The sequence below is a fragment of the Acartia tonsa genome, chromosome 1 (genome assembly GCF_053477335.1).
Source record: "Acartia tonsa isolate MP-2025a chromosome 1, ASM5347733v1, whole genome shotgun sequence".
Taxonomy (NCBI): Eukaryota; Metazoa; Arthropoda; class Copepoda; order Calanoida; family Acartiidae; genus Acartia; species Acartia tonsa.
In genome coordinates, this window is record NC_137260.1 from 5,979,829 (window position 1) to 5,996,500 (window position 16,672).

The following is a 16,672-nucleotide window of genomic DNA, read 5'->3' on the forward strand; positions in this document are numbered from 1 at the left end:
ATGAAAAACTTTTCTTAATATCATCATTTTTTAACAATAGAATACAACTTTTATAATATATAGAGAAAAAAAAAGACAAAAGAACGATAAAAAAATGAAAGATGGACAAAATAAAAATATAGAGTTATGAAATGATAGAGTAAAGAGAGCAAAATAATTCATCTATAATACAAAGTTGAACGATGTTTGTCTGTCTGTATGTCTATTTGTCTGCCCGAAGCTTTAAATCGGTAATCCTTGAACCGATTGGGTTCTACTCTACAGGGAATATACCTACTTGTTCTGTGGTGGTTTTAAGCTATTTTTTTAGTGTGTAGGGGATGGATTTCTCATTACCTCTTTGGTGAAACCTTTAAGGATAGGGGCGAAGTTGCTAGTTTTTATACAACATAGGTGAGTGGTTGTTTGTCTTTTTTTATTTGTACCAAAATAACCGCTGGACCGACATGGCTCTACTTTACAGGAAATGTTCCTTTAGGTCCCAGGAAATTTTTATCATTTGTAAGCAAAGCGAAATCACCCTCAGAACCCAGAAAGTGAGGGGACATTACACTAGTCCCCAAAGTTTTATAGTAATATTTTCTTATTCATAGGACTTTAATTGAATTTTAATTAGTTGGTTCAATAAGTTGAGTGTCCAGACGTTTCAAACACAAATTGTGATATACAGAAGGGGCAAATTTGTGTATTATCATAGGGAATGTACATACATCAGCCATTGTCTTATCCCATTAACTCCCTTCAAAGAACTCCCCCACCCCCCAGAAAATAGAAGAAAAAAATACTTTTTAACATCCTTTACGTATAGAGCAGATTCACTGCAATGCATTAATGGATGTAGAATATATATGGATATTATGTAAGGGGAAAATTGCCGTCAATTTACGTCGCTATTTCCCTGTCCTGTAAAGGGGGAAATTGAGGAGATTGTTATCTTAGCCCGCTACAAGTTACACTTTATTCGAGAACATGAAAATTTGGTGTAAGATCCTAGTAATAATAAATCCATTGCATAACTATAAAAGAATAGGAATGTGTTAGAGATGTATATCTCCCATAGGAAAGTTATAAATCTAATATTCTACAATACACAATTTGCATATAAAATTCAATTCCAGTCGGGTTCATATACTTTTCACACCATAAAGATACATATTGTTGTTATTTTTAGTAGCGAAGCTACTCTATAATTTGAAAAAATCCGTAACTCCGTGTATAAGAAATGGTTTGAAAGAAACGTGAATTTCCCTACAACTAATTGATTTAGATGGCTGGATTTTAAAAAGAAGATTCCCTATACCGATGATCATACAGTATATAATTTAGTTGGTCCGTCGGTCTCATTCTGTCCGTTTGTTTATCCACAATTTATTTGTTCTTCGCTACTTTGGGGCCGGCAAACTAGAAATTAGCTTAATTATTTTTATTTCTCTCTAATTTTATTCAATAATATGAGTTTAATCACGTATTTTGGAGACAGATAAAACTAAAACTCATGTCCTGATGTACTAATCAAGTCTAGATTTAATTTTATGCAGGGAGGAAACATTAAACTATAAATTACACTGGTATATTTTATTCGTTGGCTCAAAAGGTTAGGTACTCTTAATTTTGATATGTCGGTTTTAATCTATTAATGTCCAAACTTTTCAATCAGTAATTTGAATCTACTGAAGGCACATCATTATTGAGGATATATTGGTCAATTTATCGTCCATTTTCTTATCCCCTAAGACATAGACGTCTAAGGGGGGGAGGGGGTAAAGGGGTGATTACCCCCCCCACCCCCCAATTAAAAAAGATTGGACGCCCCTGCCCTAAGACCCCTGACATTTTGCAAATTACTAATTCAGAACTAAATTGCTGTTTCCTAACTCAATTGTCTCTTTACAGGATTTCGATCCCTAATCAGTACATTGGACCAATAAGAACACAGTGTATGAACAATAAAGCCATATTATTGGTTGAAAATTGCACAAATTTTATACTAATGGGCAGCTATTTTTTTCCTTCATAAGTTCATACACATATAAAATTCAGCAAAAAAATAGTTGAATTTCTTAGTTTAAAACAGTCCTATTTTATGTCTGATGGGTCTAATCTATTTTTCTAGCATATACTCCCTTTCAGTACCTAGATACTAGGGGCGTAGCCGCTTATAATAATGAATAGTCATCAAGATACAAGAAACTTTTTTGGAAGTTTGAAGCTTTTTTAGCTAGTAGAAAATATTGAGATTGGATGAGGAAACTATGTACACAATGCAACACAAATTCATCTAACCTGTCATAAGGGAACATGAAAATTTACCTTATTAGAAGACTGTTGGTGTTCTTCCCTGAGGGCAATCTGCTTGTAAACCCCAACAAGTACTTCATCCACATTATGGTTAATACCTAAATATAATATGTCTTAGGATGGTTTTTTGCTATTTTCTTGACATACCCCGTCCTTCCCTAGAGGCTAGGAGCGAAGCAACTAGTACTATTGTATACAGCATGGAACATACCGCCGGTCTCGAGGAGCTAGTTTTGTTAGTGTCACCTAGCTGCAACTCTCACTTACTCGTAGATACAGCCGTTTAAACCGTTCCATCAGAAATATCAATGTATTTTTTAACCCTTTTGTACCATGTCCTAAATTCTAGGTCAGATTGAGACTAAGTTAGTTATACTTTTTACACTTAGAGTCAGTCCGCCCTAGAATTATCAGTTTTCCTACTCAAATTCTACTGCCAACCCTTATCCCTAGCCTTCAAAAATTATCAAACAAACCGCTAGGACGTCATTTCCTCTAGCCTGGTTTTAACCCAGAATTTGTTTAATAATCCAAAAGCGGAGGATATTCTGCTTTACATAGTTTCTAATAATGTTGGGATTAAACCCTTCAATTAATTAAAGAAAACCAGTCATTAATTTTCAGTATTTTATTTTCAGTTCTAAAATTTCAATTTAATATTAAAAATATTCTATTACAGGTGCTATTGTTGTATGAAGTCACATCACAAATGAACGGGCTTATGGCAATGTATAGAAGCTGAACCTGATGTAGTGGTACTCCGAAAACTGATACAGAGCTTCCTTTTCATCCTATATTTATAGAACTCTGCCAGTGAAAGTTTTAATATGCGGAGGTGAGCTTAACCCTTTTTTGTGATATGTCTTCGCATAAAACAGTGATAATATGTTAAGAAAAAGATAGCAAGATCACAAAGTTTTTTAAGAAAATGTTTAAGATATACTATATCATTAAAGACTATTTTATATTACGGGTTTATCAAAAATTATTATAAAAATGTTATCACATTCATTGTTATATTTAATTAAAATTCACAAATTTGATAATCTATTATTACATTATATTTATACAAAATTCTTATTTATGATCATGTAGTTTTCTATATCCGTTTTCCAAGAGAAAAAAAAAATATACTATTTTGGTAAATTTGTTGTTTTATAAAAACGTTTATTAAAGTAGAAAGTATGTTTGTCTGTTTATCATATTATGATTTTGTTAGTACAAAGAGTTGAAGGTTGTAACGCGTTTTATTTTAACTAGGCCATTTTAACATAACTGGATATAGAAAGTGTATTATTTAAATGATTTTTTATGCACGTTAAAAAGGGAGTGTTCGTCCCAGTCTTTGTTAGGTTGGGTGATTTTGATTTACTTATGTTTTTAGTCCCCGTAAACAAAGACAGGGTCGAGTTCCACGGGTTTTACTATTTTAATACTGTTATTATTATAACTTTCTCTTTTTTAAAAGGTCAAACTAGTACTTGTTATTTTTCATTGTGATATAGTTTTTAGAACTGTTTTTGGGATCTCATACGATCCAAGCAGTTGTAAGAAAATTGAATTTAATTTTAGAATGGTTTAAGGTTTTTCTCTTTTTTTAAAATTAAGTCTTTGGATGGTTTTAGGCTATTTTTTGTCTTAAGTGAAAAGGTTTGATTGTTGAATTAAATTTAATCAGTGAATTAGCCTTAACTGCTTAACAAAAAAGTTTTGAATGTTTTCAACGTACTTCTGTAAAAAAAAAAAATGTGAAGTCCATAAAAAAGGCGCTACTTACTACTATGTATAGTTAGGACTTCCAGACAAGGGTCATGGAATCAAAAGGTCAGTTCTCTGTCAGGTGTTGTTAATTAATCTTAGATCCCAGAGAAACCCGTGCTAGTTGTATAAAAACTTAGTAAAAAACTACTCCACTCATACGGGGTAAAAGTTTTTTTTAAAACATCACGAAACCTCGAATTTAAAAAAATGTTCTGTATAATTCACAAACAATGTATCGTGGCTCGGCAGCCTCGCGTCAGCTGCATGTAAGGGAAATCAACCTTCCACAATTTTTGAAAAATTAGATGGAAGTCTAAACCTGACTCAAATATGGCAATCCAGGTATAAGGTATAACCAACAAGTGAAATAAATCTAAAATAATATTTTGGGGGGCAAATGTAATGGTCGTCAATTTTATTTTTCGAATCAATTTAGCTGTTGGTATAAGCTGATGGCAATCCTCTTTTCAAACAATTTTTTAAAGCATCCAAAATGGTTTAAATTTAAGGTTTAGGTGCGGATGCCGAGCCCCGCAAAATATCCTTCTTGATTAATTAAGATAAAAGATAATGAGAGTATTATCGCACAACTACGATCTTTAATTAATTACATAATTTTACTTTCACCATTAATTACACATTTTGCGAAGTTTTTTAATAGATTTTTTAGATTGTAGTATTTTATTCTAAATAAAGATAATTGTAAAAATGAATATAGAATATACGTGTATATTATGACAATGAAAAAATTGTCGCCAATTTTGTTTGCTAACATGGATATTACTTATTGTTCAGTTCGTTCATAAAATAGGAGGATGGGGTGTATCGTTAATCTAGCCAGCTGTGAGTATAACCTTATCAGAGTACATAAAAATCTGGTGCAACATCCAAGTAATAATATATCGAGTGTTAAAACATTTTGTAGGGCCAACTCTTTATAAAGGTCACAAGGTACAAACATCCCAATTTTTCACCTCCTACCCTGAATTGCACTATCCGTGTCTGGGTAACCTAACTGTTTATGGTAAATTATCAAAGTGTTTACAAAATAACCTAATTGGGACGGTATTGAGGATTAAGATTTTAAGTGATCATCTAGAAAACCCAATTGTTGTAATGGGATGGAATAAACCAACGCTTAATTGCGGATATTAGTTTCAGTAACATTAAACAGACAACCAACCCTTTGATTGCACGACTTTTGTCTGAGAAGTCCTATCTGTACGTGCATGGTAATGAGTTGCGCCTGTTTATTGGCCGAAGCAGCCCCCCTATTATAACTATTCAAGTTATGCACCTGACATAGGAGCAGTAGAAACTATTTTTCACGTCTTTAGCAATGACGACAAGTAGATGCGCGTTATCATAGTATTAATTATACCTGGAGATGTTTCAATATATTTGACGTTGTACTTCATGGCCAGATGTTTCCCTTCTGAAAAAATATAAAAGTTACATGGTGTTTTTGTGTCTGTTTGTCTCCGTAGCATTACAGTAAAAGAACAAAGGGGACAATAGCTATAATCAATGAGAGGCCAGCATAAATTTTACCATTGGTCATTTACAGTGTATACTGGTCTCTCATTGGCTATTCTATCGTATGATGTCATAATCTGTGGAGGGACTTTAATCATCTTCGAAGATAGGGGGTCTCAGCCACTTGGGGCAGGTAAATGTCTGGATTTTATATGTATACTTATGCTGTATACATTTATTAAGATTAAGTCCAATGAACCGATATGGTTATCCTTTACAGTGAAGCTTCTTATCGATCCAGGCAAGGTTTATCTTAAGGGGATAGGGGTAACTCTACTCCTGAAAAAAAAACTTTCGCAACACAAATATAAAACTTTTTGGAGACCAATATTTTATAGTTCTTTGGGGTCATAAAAATTACGATACATAAATTTAAATTAGTAGAAAATGTAAAAAAATTAAAAACAGGCATAAAAATATCAATTTTGATGTACTGTATAATGTATTTCATGTTCAAACTTATATGAAAAAACATCTGGTACATGAATACTTAAATTATTAAACATGAAGTTTATTTGTTACAAATAAAGTTTTATTTTGGAAAAAAAAGCTAGGACAAAAAAAAAGTAAAATACAAAATCAAAGTTTTTTCTTCAGATAAGAATATACTAATATAAAATTAAAAGGATTTTAGTCTGTGTTTGTGTGTGTTTTTTAAGTTTATCAGAGGTAAGGTTTTATATTTATTTTGGATTTTAAAAATATACCCCGCCCACAAAAAAAAATTGGCATTGATATGGCCTTACAGCAATTCTTCAGTCTAATACTTTGATATCCAGGTAGTAAATTGTTTTGAAAATATACATCCTTGTTTCTTTAAAATTTTTATAAAGTTTCTTTTATTGGAAAATATGTAGTTAAATGTATTCTTTTATGGGTTCTATTTAAAAAAGAATCAGATGAATAGATTTTTTTCAGATTCTGAGTACATTTCATTCAGAGATTTTAAGGGATAAAAATTAGATGTAAATTTATTTACATCCCCAATGATGATAAACAAAGCTACTCCTTTGTTGTCTAAAATATTTGGACATTATTGTTTTAGCAACAACCATCAATTTGATAAAAACACTCACGATTTTGAGCCAACGATTTTAAAACTGTGGGTACTAGTTTAATTTAAAATCAAATGTTCCCTTCCTCCCTGATTTAATTTTGATGAAAAGAATATGATAATAAAAACAGGTTAATATAACACAAAAGGTATCCATCTACTAAGAAAGAAGCAATAGATGCTAAAATTATTTTGAACAAAAAAGATACTTACATATTTTTTTTGCTTTAATTTTTATAATTTCTTTATGAAAGTGGTTCAAAGCTATATTGATTAAAAATCAGGTCAATGTCTACGGATTATGGTTAAAATAAAAAAAAACTGGGATATAGTCCCTTTCGTAGCAACGCCTCTTAAGGGGCGTTTCTTTGTACTGTCACAGTAGCTCTTCTCCTATTTATAGCCCATACGGGGGGTTCTAACCCTGCGTTGAAAATTGCCTAACCATGCGGGGCAATCACCTAACCCAATATAACCTAACCTAAAATAAAATAACCTATTAAAAGCTATTTTTAAAATACGACGAAACGCCCCTTAAGAGGCGTTGCCACGAAAAGGACTATACCCAAAAATGTAAGTGTTAGCTTCTTATTACAATGTTTATCTATACCTGAAGTTCTGACAACCCTGTTTCTGACCAGATCAGACTTATTTGCCACCAGGATGACCGCTAGCTCGTTGGAGCGAGACCTACAACAACGTAAATATATTAAAAATAATTCCAATTAATAAAGTATAAAACAACAATTAAATGTTTATTTCTTTTTTTATATCTAATGTTAATTATGATCTCTAAGACGGCTTAATTGTGAGTTAAATAATTTTCAGGGGAATTTCTATCTGGATGGTTTCAAGCAACTTATCAGGTGCTAGAAAATAATAGACGGGTCAACTAAACATGACATGAGATTTGAAACAATAAATAGAAAAGACGACAAATTGCAAGGATGACAACATCCAATAGCAGCGTTCCACAAACAAATAATGGATGGACAAACGGACAAAGTTAAAGAGCAGAAAGAATCACAAAACCTATGTAGAAAATATAAGTACAGAAGCCAAATTGACCATTAAATTGCTAGGTGCTAGATGCTCATGGGACAGACAAAAAATATTTACCATTGATTCTTGATAAAATCCAGAATATTTTCAGCCTCCATCATTGAGTTGTAATCATCCACGGCTAGGACTACTAGGACACAGTGGGGCTGGTAGCGGCTCATCATATCCTCATTAGTCAGGTCTCCATACTAGGTATAGATAGATAGAAAGATATTATCATCCACCACTAGGACTACGAGGACACAGTGGGGCTGGTAGCGGCTCATCATATCCTCATTCGTCAAGTCTCCATACTAGGTATAGATAGATAGATAGATATTATCATCCCCCACTAGGACTACGAGGACACAGTGCGGCTGGTAGCGGCTTATCATATCCTCATTAGTCAGGTCTCCATACTAGGATAGATAGATACATATAGTTAGGACTACGAGGAAACAGTGGGGCTGGTAGCGGATCATCATATTTTCATTCGTCAGGTCTCCATACTAGGATGAAAGATAGATATAAATAGGACTACCAGGACACAGTGGGGCTGGTAGCGGCTCATCATATCCTAATTCGTCAAGTCTCCATACTAGGTATAGATAGATATAGTTAGGACACAGTGGGGCTGGTAGCGACTCATCATATCATTATTTGTAAGGTTTCCATACTAGGATAGATAGATATAGTTAGGACTACCAGGACACAGTGGGGCTGGTAGCGGCTCATCATATCCTCATTAGTTAGGTTTCCAAACTAGGATAGATAGATAGATATAGTTAGGACTACGAGGAAACAGTGGGGCTGGTAGCGGATCATCATATTTTCATTCGTCAGGTCTCCATACTAGGATGAAAGATAGATATAAATAGGACTACCAGGACACAGTGGGGCTGGTAGCGGCTCATCATATCCTCATTAGTCAGGTCTCCATACTAGGATAGATAGATACATATAGTTAGGACTACGAGGACACAGTGGGGCTGGTAGCGGCTCATCATATCCTCATTAGTCAGGTCTCCATACTAGGATAGATAGATACATATAGTTAGGACTACGAGGACACAGTGGGGCTGGTAGCGGCTCATCATATCCTCATTAGTTAGGTCACCAAACTAGGTATAGATAGATAGATATAGTTAGGACTACCAGGACATAGTGGGGCTGTTAGCGGCACATCATATCCTCATTAGTTAGGTCACCAAACTAAGTATAGATAGATAGATAAATAGATAACAGGACACAGTGGGGCTGGTAGCAGCTCATCATATCCTCATTAGTCAGGTCTCCATACTAGGATAGATAGATAGATAACTATAGGTTGCTACCAGGACACAGTGCGGCTGGTAGCGGCTCATCATATCCTCATTAGTTAGGATTCCAAACTAGAATAGATAGATAGATAGATATAGTAAGGACTACGAGGACACAGTGGGGCAGGTAGCGGCTCATCATATCCTCATTAGTTAGGTTTCCAAACTAGAATAGATAGATATAGTTAGGACTACCAGGACACAGTGCGGCTGGTAGCGGCTTATCATATCCTCATTAGTTAGGTTTCCAAACTAGAATAGATAGATATAGTTAGGACTACCAGGACACAGTGGGGCAGGTAGCGGCTCATCATATCCTCATTAGTTAGGTTTCCAAACTAGAATAGATAGATATAGTTAGGACTACCAGGACACAGTGCGGCTGGTAGCGGCTCATCATATCCTCATTAGTTAGGTTTCCAAACTAGAATAGATAGATATAGTTAGGACTACCAGGACACAGTGCGGCTGGTAGCGGCTTATCATATCCTCATTAGTCAGGTCTCCATACTAGGATAGATAGATACATATAGTTAGGACTACGAGGAAACAGTGGGGCTGGTAGCGGCTCATCATATCCTCATTAGTTAGGTTTCCAAACTAGAATAGATAGATATAGTTAGGACTACCAGGACACAGTGCGGCTGGTAGCGGCTCATCATATCCTCATTAGTTAGGTTTCCAAACTAGAATAGATAGATATAGTTAGGACTACCAGGACACAGTGCGGCTGGTAGCGGCTTATCATATCCTCATTTGTAAGAGTTCCATACTTGATAGATAGATACATATAGTTAGGACTACGAGGAAACAGTGGGGCTGGTAGCGGCTCATCATATTTTCATTCGTCAGGTCTCCATACTAGGATGAAAGATAGATATAAATAGGACTACCAGGACACAGTGGGGCTGGTAGCGGCTCATCATATCCTAATTCGTCAAGTCTCCATACTAGGTATAGATAGATATAGTTAGGACACAGTGGGGCTGGTAGCGACTCATCATATCATTATTTGTAAGGTTTCCATACTAGGATAGATAGATATAGTTAGGACTACCAGGACACAGTGGGGCTGGTAGCGGCTCATCATATCCTAATTCGTCTAGTCTCCATACTAGGTATAGATAGATATAGTTAGGACACAGTGGGGCTGGTAGCGACTCATCATACTAGGATAGATAGATAGATAACTTTAGGTTGCTAACATGGACAAGATTTATTGGTCAGTTCGTGCATCCAGTGATGAGAGGTGATAGGGTAAAGAGGCTTGTCGGGGAGAAGGTCGTCAATTTAGCCAGCTACTAGTTTCCCTTTACTAGAGTATATGATAATCTGGTGTAAGGTCCAAGTAATAATAAGTCCATAATAAAACTTTAAAATGTAATTATGATTGCACAATCAATAAAAAACGTTACTGTTATATTGTTACGTAAGTGTTTGGTCTGCAAAAATATAGTTTAAAATTCAGTGCACATTGAATAAATATTTTTAAAACTCATCTTATGTTTTTACTTTTTGTGCAATATTTAAAGTAGTATATAAAATAAGCCCATAGATAGATACAATCAAAGAAATCAAATGTCCAGTTATATAAGTGCTTATAAAACCAAACCTATACTTAAAATTTATTAAACAAAAATATTGGCTCTTTTCTTCAATTGCTAAGACATTAAACAAACAAGGATGACAACATCCATTAAAGCGAAGCTCTGAAATGGAAGGACAAACGAACATTAACACTTTTATAATACACTAGTGGCTTCGACACTAGGGGTCTCTAAGGGGAGAGGGGCGGAGTCGACCCTACCACGCTTTTCATTTATTTTTTTCTAGGGAAGGTTTCTCTTGGGATTGTGATGGTAACCTACCCCGAAATAATGATAAACATAAGAAATTATAAGTACTCTGTAAAGCAGTGTCATATCGTTTGAGCGGTTATTGAGATCCTTTGGCCGAGCAAATAGCAAGACAATCAATTACTTACCGGGTGACCAATAAAAACCAGCCTATAAACCAGACATATAAAGAGACAGATAGTAAGGCAGATCGTAAGACAGAGATAGTAAGACAGATAGTAAGACAGATAGTAAGACAGATAGTAAGACAGATAGTAAGACAGATAGTAAGACAGATAGTAAGACAGATAGTAAGACAGATAGTAAGACAGATAGTGAGACAGATAGTGAGACAGATAGTAAGACAGATAGTAAGACAGATAGTAAGACAGATAGTAAGGCAGATAGTAAGACAGATAAGTAAGACAGATAGTAAGACAGATAGTAAGACAGATAGTAAGACAGATAGTGAGACAGATAGTAAGACAGATAGTAAGACAGATAGTAAGACAGATAGTAAGACAGATAGTAAGACAGATAGTAAGACAGATAGTAAGACAGATAGTGAGACAGATAGTAAGACAGATAGTAAGACAGATAGTAAGACAGATAGTAAGACAGATAGTAAGACAGATAGTAAGGCAGATAGTAAGACAGATAGTAAGACAGATAGTAAGACAGATAGTAAGACAGATAGTAAGACAGATAGTAAGACAGATAGTAAGACAGATAGTAAGACAGATAGTAAGACAGATAGTAAGACAGATAGTGAGACAGATAGTGAGACAGATAGTAAGACAGATAGTGAGACAGATAGTAAGACAGATAGTAAGACAGATAGTAAGACAGATAGTAAGACAGATAGTAAGACAGATAGTAAGACAGATAGTAAGACAGATAGTAAGACAGATAGTGAGACAGATAGTGAGACAGATAGTAAGACAGATAGTAAGACAGATAGTAAGACAGATAGTAAGACAGATAGTAAGACAGATAGTAAGACAGATAGTAAGACAGATAGTGAGACAGATAGTAAGACAGATAGTAAGACAGATAGTAAGGCAGATAGTAAGACAGATAGTAAGACAGATAGTAAGACAGATAGTGAGACAGATAGTAAAACAGATAGTAAGACAGATAGTGAGACAGATAGTGAGACAGATAGTAAGACAGATAGTAAGACAGATAGTAAGACAGATAGTAAGACAGATAGTGAGACAGATAGTAAGACAGATAGTAAGACAGATAGTAAGACAGATAGTAAGACAGATAGTAAGACAGATAGTAAGGCAGATAGTAAGACAGATAGTAAGACAGATAGTAAGACAGATAGTAAGACAGATAGTAAGACAGATAGTAAGACAGATAGTAAGACAGATAGTAAGACAGATAGTAAGACAGATAGTAAGACAGATAGTGAGACAGATAGTGAGACAGATAGTAAGACAGATAGTGAGACAGATAGTAAGACAGATAGTAAGACAGATAGTAAGACAGATAGTAAGACAGATAGTAAAGCAGATAGTAAGACAGATAGTAAGACAGATATTAAAACATACAAAATGACAGATAGTAAGACATCCAATTACTTACCGGGTGATTAATAAAAACCAGTCTTTTTTCTTGTATATTGTCTGATTTCTATGGACAGACGCATGTACGGATATATATGGACAGATGGATAGACATATAGTTAGAAATACAAATACTTTCAGGGTGATCAATAAAAAAATACCATTGTCTCTTCTCTATGTACAGCCAGGTAGATATACAGAAGGACAGTTAGATAGCGAGACATTCAATTACTCACCGGGTGATCAATAGAAACAAGTCTTCCTTTTTTGCCTATTGTCTGTTCTCTATCGACAGACAGGCAGATAAATAGATAGATACAGACAGACGGACAGATAGATAGTAAGACATCCAATTACTTACCGGGTGATCAATAAAAATCAGCCTTCTTTCTTGACCATTGACTGCTAGACAAACTTCTTTTTCCACACTGTCTTCTTCTGTAAAAATTGAAAATATCCATAATTAGCAAAGCATAAAATAAATCATGGATTTACAACCGGTAAACTAGAGCATTTCTTCAGTGTTTATAAACAGATAAATGTTTTATGAAGAAGCTGTGCGACTAATAAAAACAATAGTTGATTTAAAGTTACGCCCAGCCATATGGCATAAAAAATTAGTAAAAAAAAACAAAAAATGGACTAATAGGTATATTCCAGGAGAAAGACAATCGCTTCAGTTTCAGACGAAAAAATAGACAGACAAAATTCTGTGGCGTGCTCAGCGATTTCCCAGGAGGTGTAAAGTATTAAATGGATGGGGTAAAGGGGAAGGTATTTTTTCTTTACATCTTGTTTTATAGGAGGATGACACCTCAACCCCCCCCCCCCCTCCCCAAATACACGCCCTTGGTGAACACATGTTCTTTTTACTTCGATAAAATCCATAAAAGCGAAGCTTGACAAATCATATAAACGGCCAACAAACAAAAATTTTGAGAATTCTATATAAAAATTTATTTAAATATGTTTAAAATTATTTGGTTTAAAGTCAAAAGAACAGATTCATCTATTTTAGACAGACTTACTAACAAATCTACCCTAAATATATAAAAAAAAAAAACCTTCGTTTAACTTTATTTTTGAAAATATAAATTTTTTTCTAATGAATTAAAGATTTCTAAATTTTATCTTTCAAGTGAAATTTGTTTATTTTCGTGTGGTTTACAGGTTTAGCAAATAATAGAATGTATGAGTCAGTTTTCCGGGAATTATTTTTAAACTAGTAAGTATTATATGACGTCATAAAATAGGTACTTTACAGGGAAATGTTATCTGTAAACAATGTAATTTGCCTCAAACTTTTCCACCATTCAAAAAAATATTTTCAAAATTATTTTTAGTATAAAAGTAAGCAAATACAAAAAAAAAAAGATTTCAAACTTTACATGATGATTCCTTTAACAGTAAGGAAGAAAGCGTAGCAACTCTATAATCGTTACGATAAAGTATGTACGTCCATTTAAAACTTGCTGATCTTTAACTGTTTGTATGATATATGTTCTGCTTATTAAGTTGAAACATTCTATAAGGGTTATTTTTCGAGGTACTTCTGGTTTTAAAGCTTCGCTTTTGTGGATTTTGTCATCCTTGTTGTGTAAAAAAAAACATTTTACCTAATTTCAGATAGGCGTTTGGTTTATCTGAAGATACAAACTGAGCACACAAGGACGACTTTCCTACTCCGCTAGCACCAAGCATTAACACTCTAGATAGATAGATAGATAAGAAGATCGAAAGTTAGATAGATTAAGATAGATAAATAAATAGATAGATAGATAGATAGATAGATAGATAGATAGATAGATAGATAGATAGATAGATAGATAGATAGATAGATAGATAGATAGATAGATAGATAGATAGATAGATAGATAGATAGATAGATAGATAGATAGATAGATAGATAGATAGATAGATAGATAGATAGATAGATAGATAGATAGATAGATAGATAGATAGATAGATAGATAGATAGATAGATAGATAGATAGATAGATAGATAGATAGATAGATAGATAGATAGATAGATAGATAGATAGATAGATAGATAGATAGATAGATAGATAGATAGATATATAGATAGATAGATAGATAGATAAATAGATAGATAGTTGTTTAAATAGATAAATGAAAAGATTTATCCTTATATTAAAGTAAAAGGATGTTGGTTTGTTTGTCTGTTTTTGTTTGATTGTACTAAAGGATCTCGCTAACTGCTGAACCGATCGGGTTCTCCTTCACAGGGTTGCTTCTCATAAGTCCTGGGAAGGTATATAACTATTTTGAGGGAGGGTACCGCAATCCTCCCAAGTGGTTGGGGCCGGCTCGCTAATAGGTAAATATATAATTAAATTAATAATAAGAAGATTGAAATGCAAGGCTTTGAATACACCTAAGAGTAGCATAAGCAATGTAAATCAAAAAAATATAACTACAGTTTTAGTAATCAAAAATTTTAATAAAGCAGTTCTTCAGATTTTAAAGGACAAACGATTGAGGTTACCTGTAGATATTTTGATTTGTAGAGTTAGCTGAATTATCAGAAAGGTTTGCACAGCTAGATCCCCGAGATATTACAGGCGTAGCAATTCCACTGCGGGATAGATACGAACCACTCCTGAAAAAAGTATATTCTTATAATAGAGTAACAGAATGTGTGTTTGTCTGTGTGTATGATTGTCTGTACTGAAGGATCTCGCTAACCGCTGATCCTATCGAGTTCTCTTTACAGGGTAGCTTGGGAGGGTACCAACACCTTCCCAAGAGAAATCACAAAAAAATTTTCAAAATTTTAGACTTGAGACTTGAACGCAACAATATAAATAGGTATCGTAGAGACTTGAACGCTACATAGAAAAGTTACGTATTATTTTTTTAAAAAACATTTAAAGTGCCACTAGAGGCCTCTTTTGGCGAAGCCTCTAGTATGATTAAAAGTGATAGGATTGCTGTCTGTCTGTAACAAAAGATCTCGCTAACCACTAGACCAATATGGCTCTCCTTCACAATGAAGCTTTTTATTTGTCTTGGAAAGGTTGTTATTTATTGTTGTTATTTTTTATCTTCTAGAAATCTAGAAACCTACCTCTAACCCAATAAAATTTTAAATTCCAAATCTAAAGTGGGGGGTTGACCATGACTCCCCCCCCCCCTCTATGTAAAATTTAAAATTAAAAGAAAAGAAAATGAATATTTTTGAACACTAAAAAAAGGATGACAACATCCATAAGTGGCGAAGCACATAAAAATCGTGGATGAGAATACATACTTGTAGGTAGATTTAAATCAAGGGTATATATTGTAGATAATAAACACGAAACCTTATTTTATTTTGTATTATGACTGACAGACCGACGGTCAAAGTAAATAACCTACTGGATGCTCGGAACAATGGGAAAATTATTTAGATACTGTCATCCCAAAAAAGTTTGATAATCGGACCAAAACACTATAGATATAAGGGAAATATATATAAAAAATAAATAAATAAAAATAACTTTTATAGGAGCTAAACAAATCTCGTTTCTCCCACTTCGTGTCTATCGGACAGACGGGTCGGACATTGTGTATAATAGAGTAGCTTCCCTGCTAAAAAAGAGATTAAATGTTAAATATTTAGAATTCTGTATATAGTGACCCTGAGGGATCGATTGATTGTTATCTCCCACCCTGAGGTTGCTGCAGTAGTATATTAAATCTATGAACTGTAAGGTTAGATAAAACAAAGATGACAACATCCATAAAAGCGAAGCTCTGAAACGGTATGACGAACAAACATTGACTCTTGTAGTGTCAGAAATGAATATATAAGTTTTGACAAAATTGTACGTAAATTATTTGCATAACTTCTTAAATACAGAATAATTTTAAGGACATACCAACATTTCTATAATTATAGAGATGCTTCGCTTATAATATTGTACCTTATTGTAATAGGAATCAGTACTCCAAAAATCAGATCAATCGGATGATTATAACACATAAAAATTTTGTGTCAAAAAAGTTCAAAATCAACATGTTTAAAATGGACGTACGGACATTCTGGTAACGACTAAAGATATGCTACGATTTTAATTGTGCCTAACTACTACTAGGAATCACCATGCACAGTTTGAAATCGATAGGACATTTTCAACATGCCTAAATTAACGAAAAAAGTTACGGATGTACGGACGGACCGACCCTAATCATAGAAAAGTTTCGCTTTTAACAATAAGTATGAACATTTTAACCCTAATTTAAAGAAATTTA

General features: G+C 33.9%; 1 protein-coding gene across 1 annotated transcript in view; it reads right to left on the reverse strand.

The window, feature by feature from the left end:
• LOC145322074 (GTP-binding protein GEM-like) overlaps positions 1-16,672 on the reverse strand; it is a 48,336-nt gene that overhangs the window by 3,779 nt on the left and 27,885 nt on the right. Inside the window, exons 6-12 of the mRNA XM_080163885.1 lie at positions 14,925-15,038; positions 14,035-14,126; positions 12,780-12,856; positions 7,769-7,899; positions 7,260-7,339; positions 5,441-5,494; positions 2,311-2,396 (exon numbers count right to left, since the gene is read on the reverse strand). Coding sequence (XP_080020011.1) covers positions 2,311-2,396; positions 5,441-5,494; positions 7,260-7,339; positions 7,769-7,899; positions 12,780-12,856; positions 14,035-14,126; positions 14,925-15,038 — 634 coding nt within the window. The remainder of the gene's footprint in view (positions 1-2,310; positions 2,397-5,440; positions 5,495-7,259; positions 7,340-7,768; positions 7,900-12,779; positions 12,857-14,034; positions 14,127-14,924; positions 15,039-16,672) is intronic.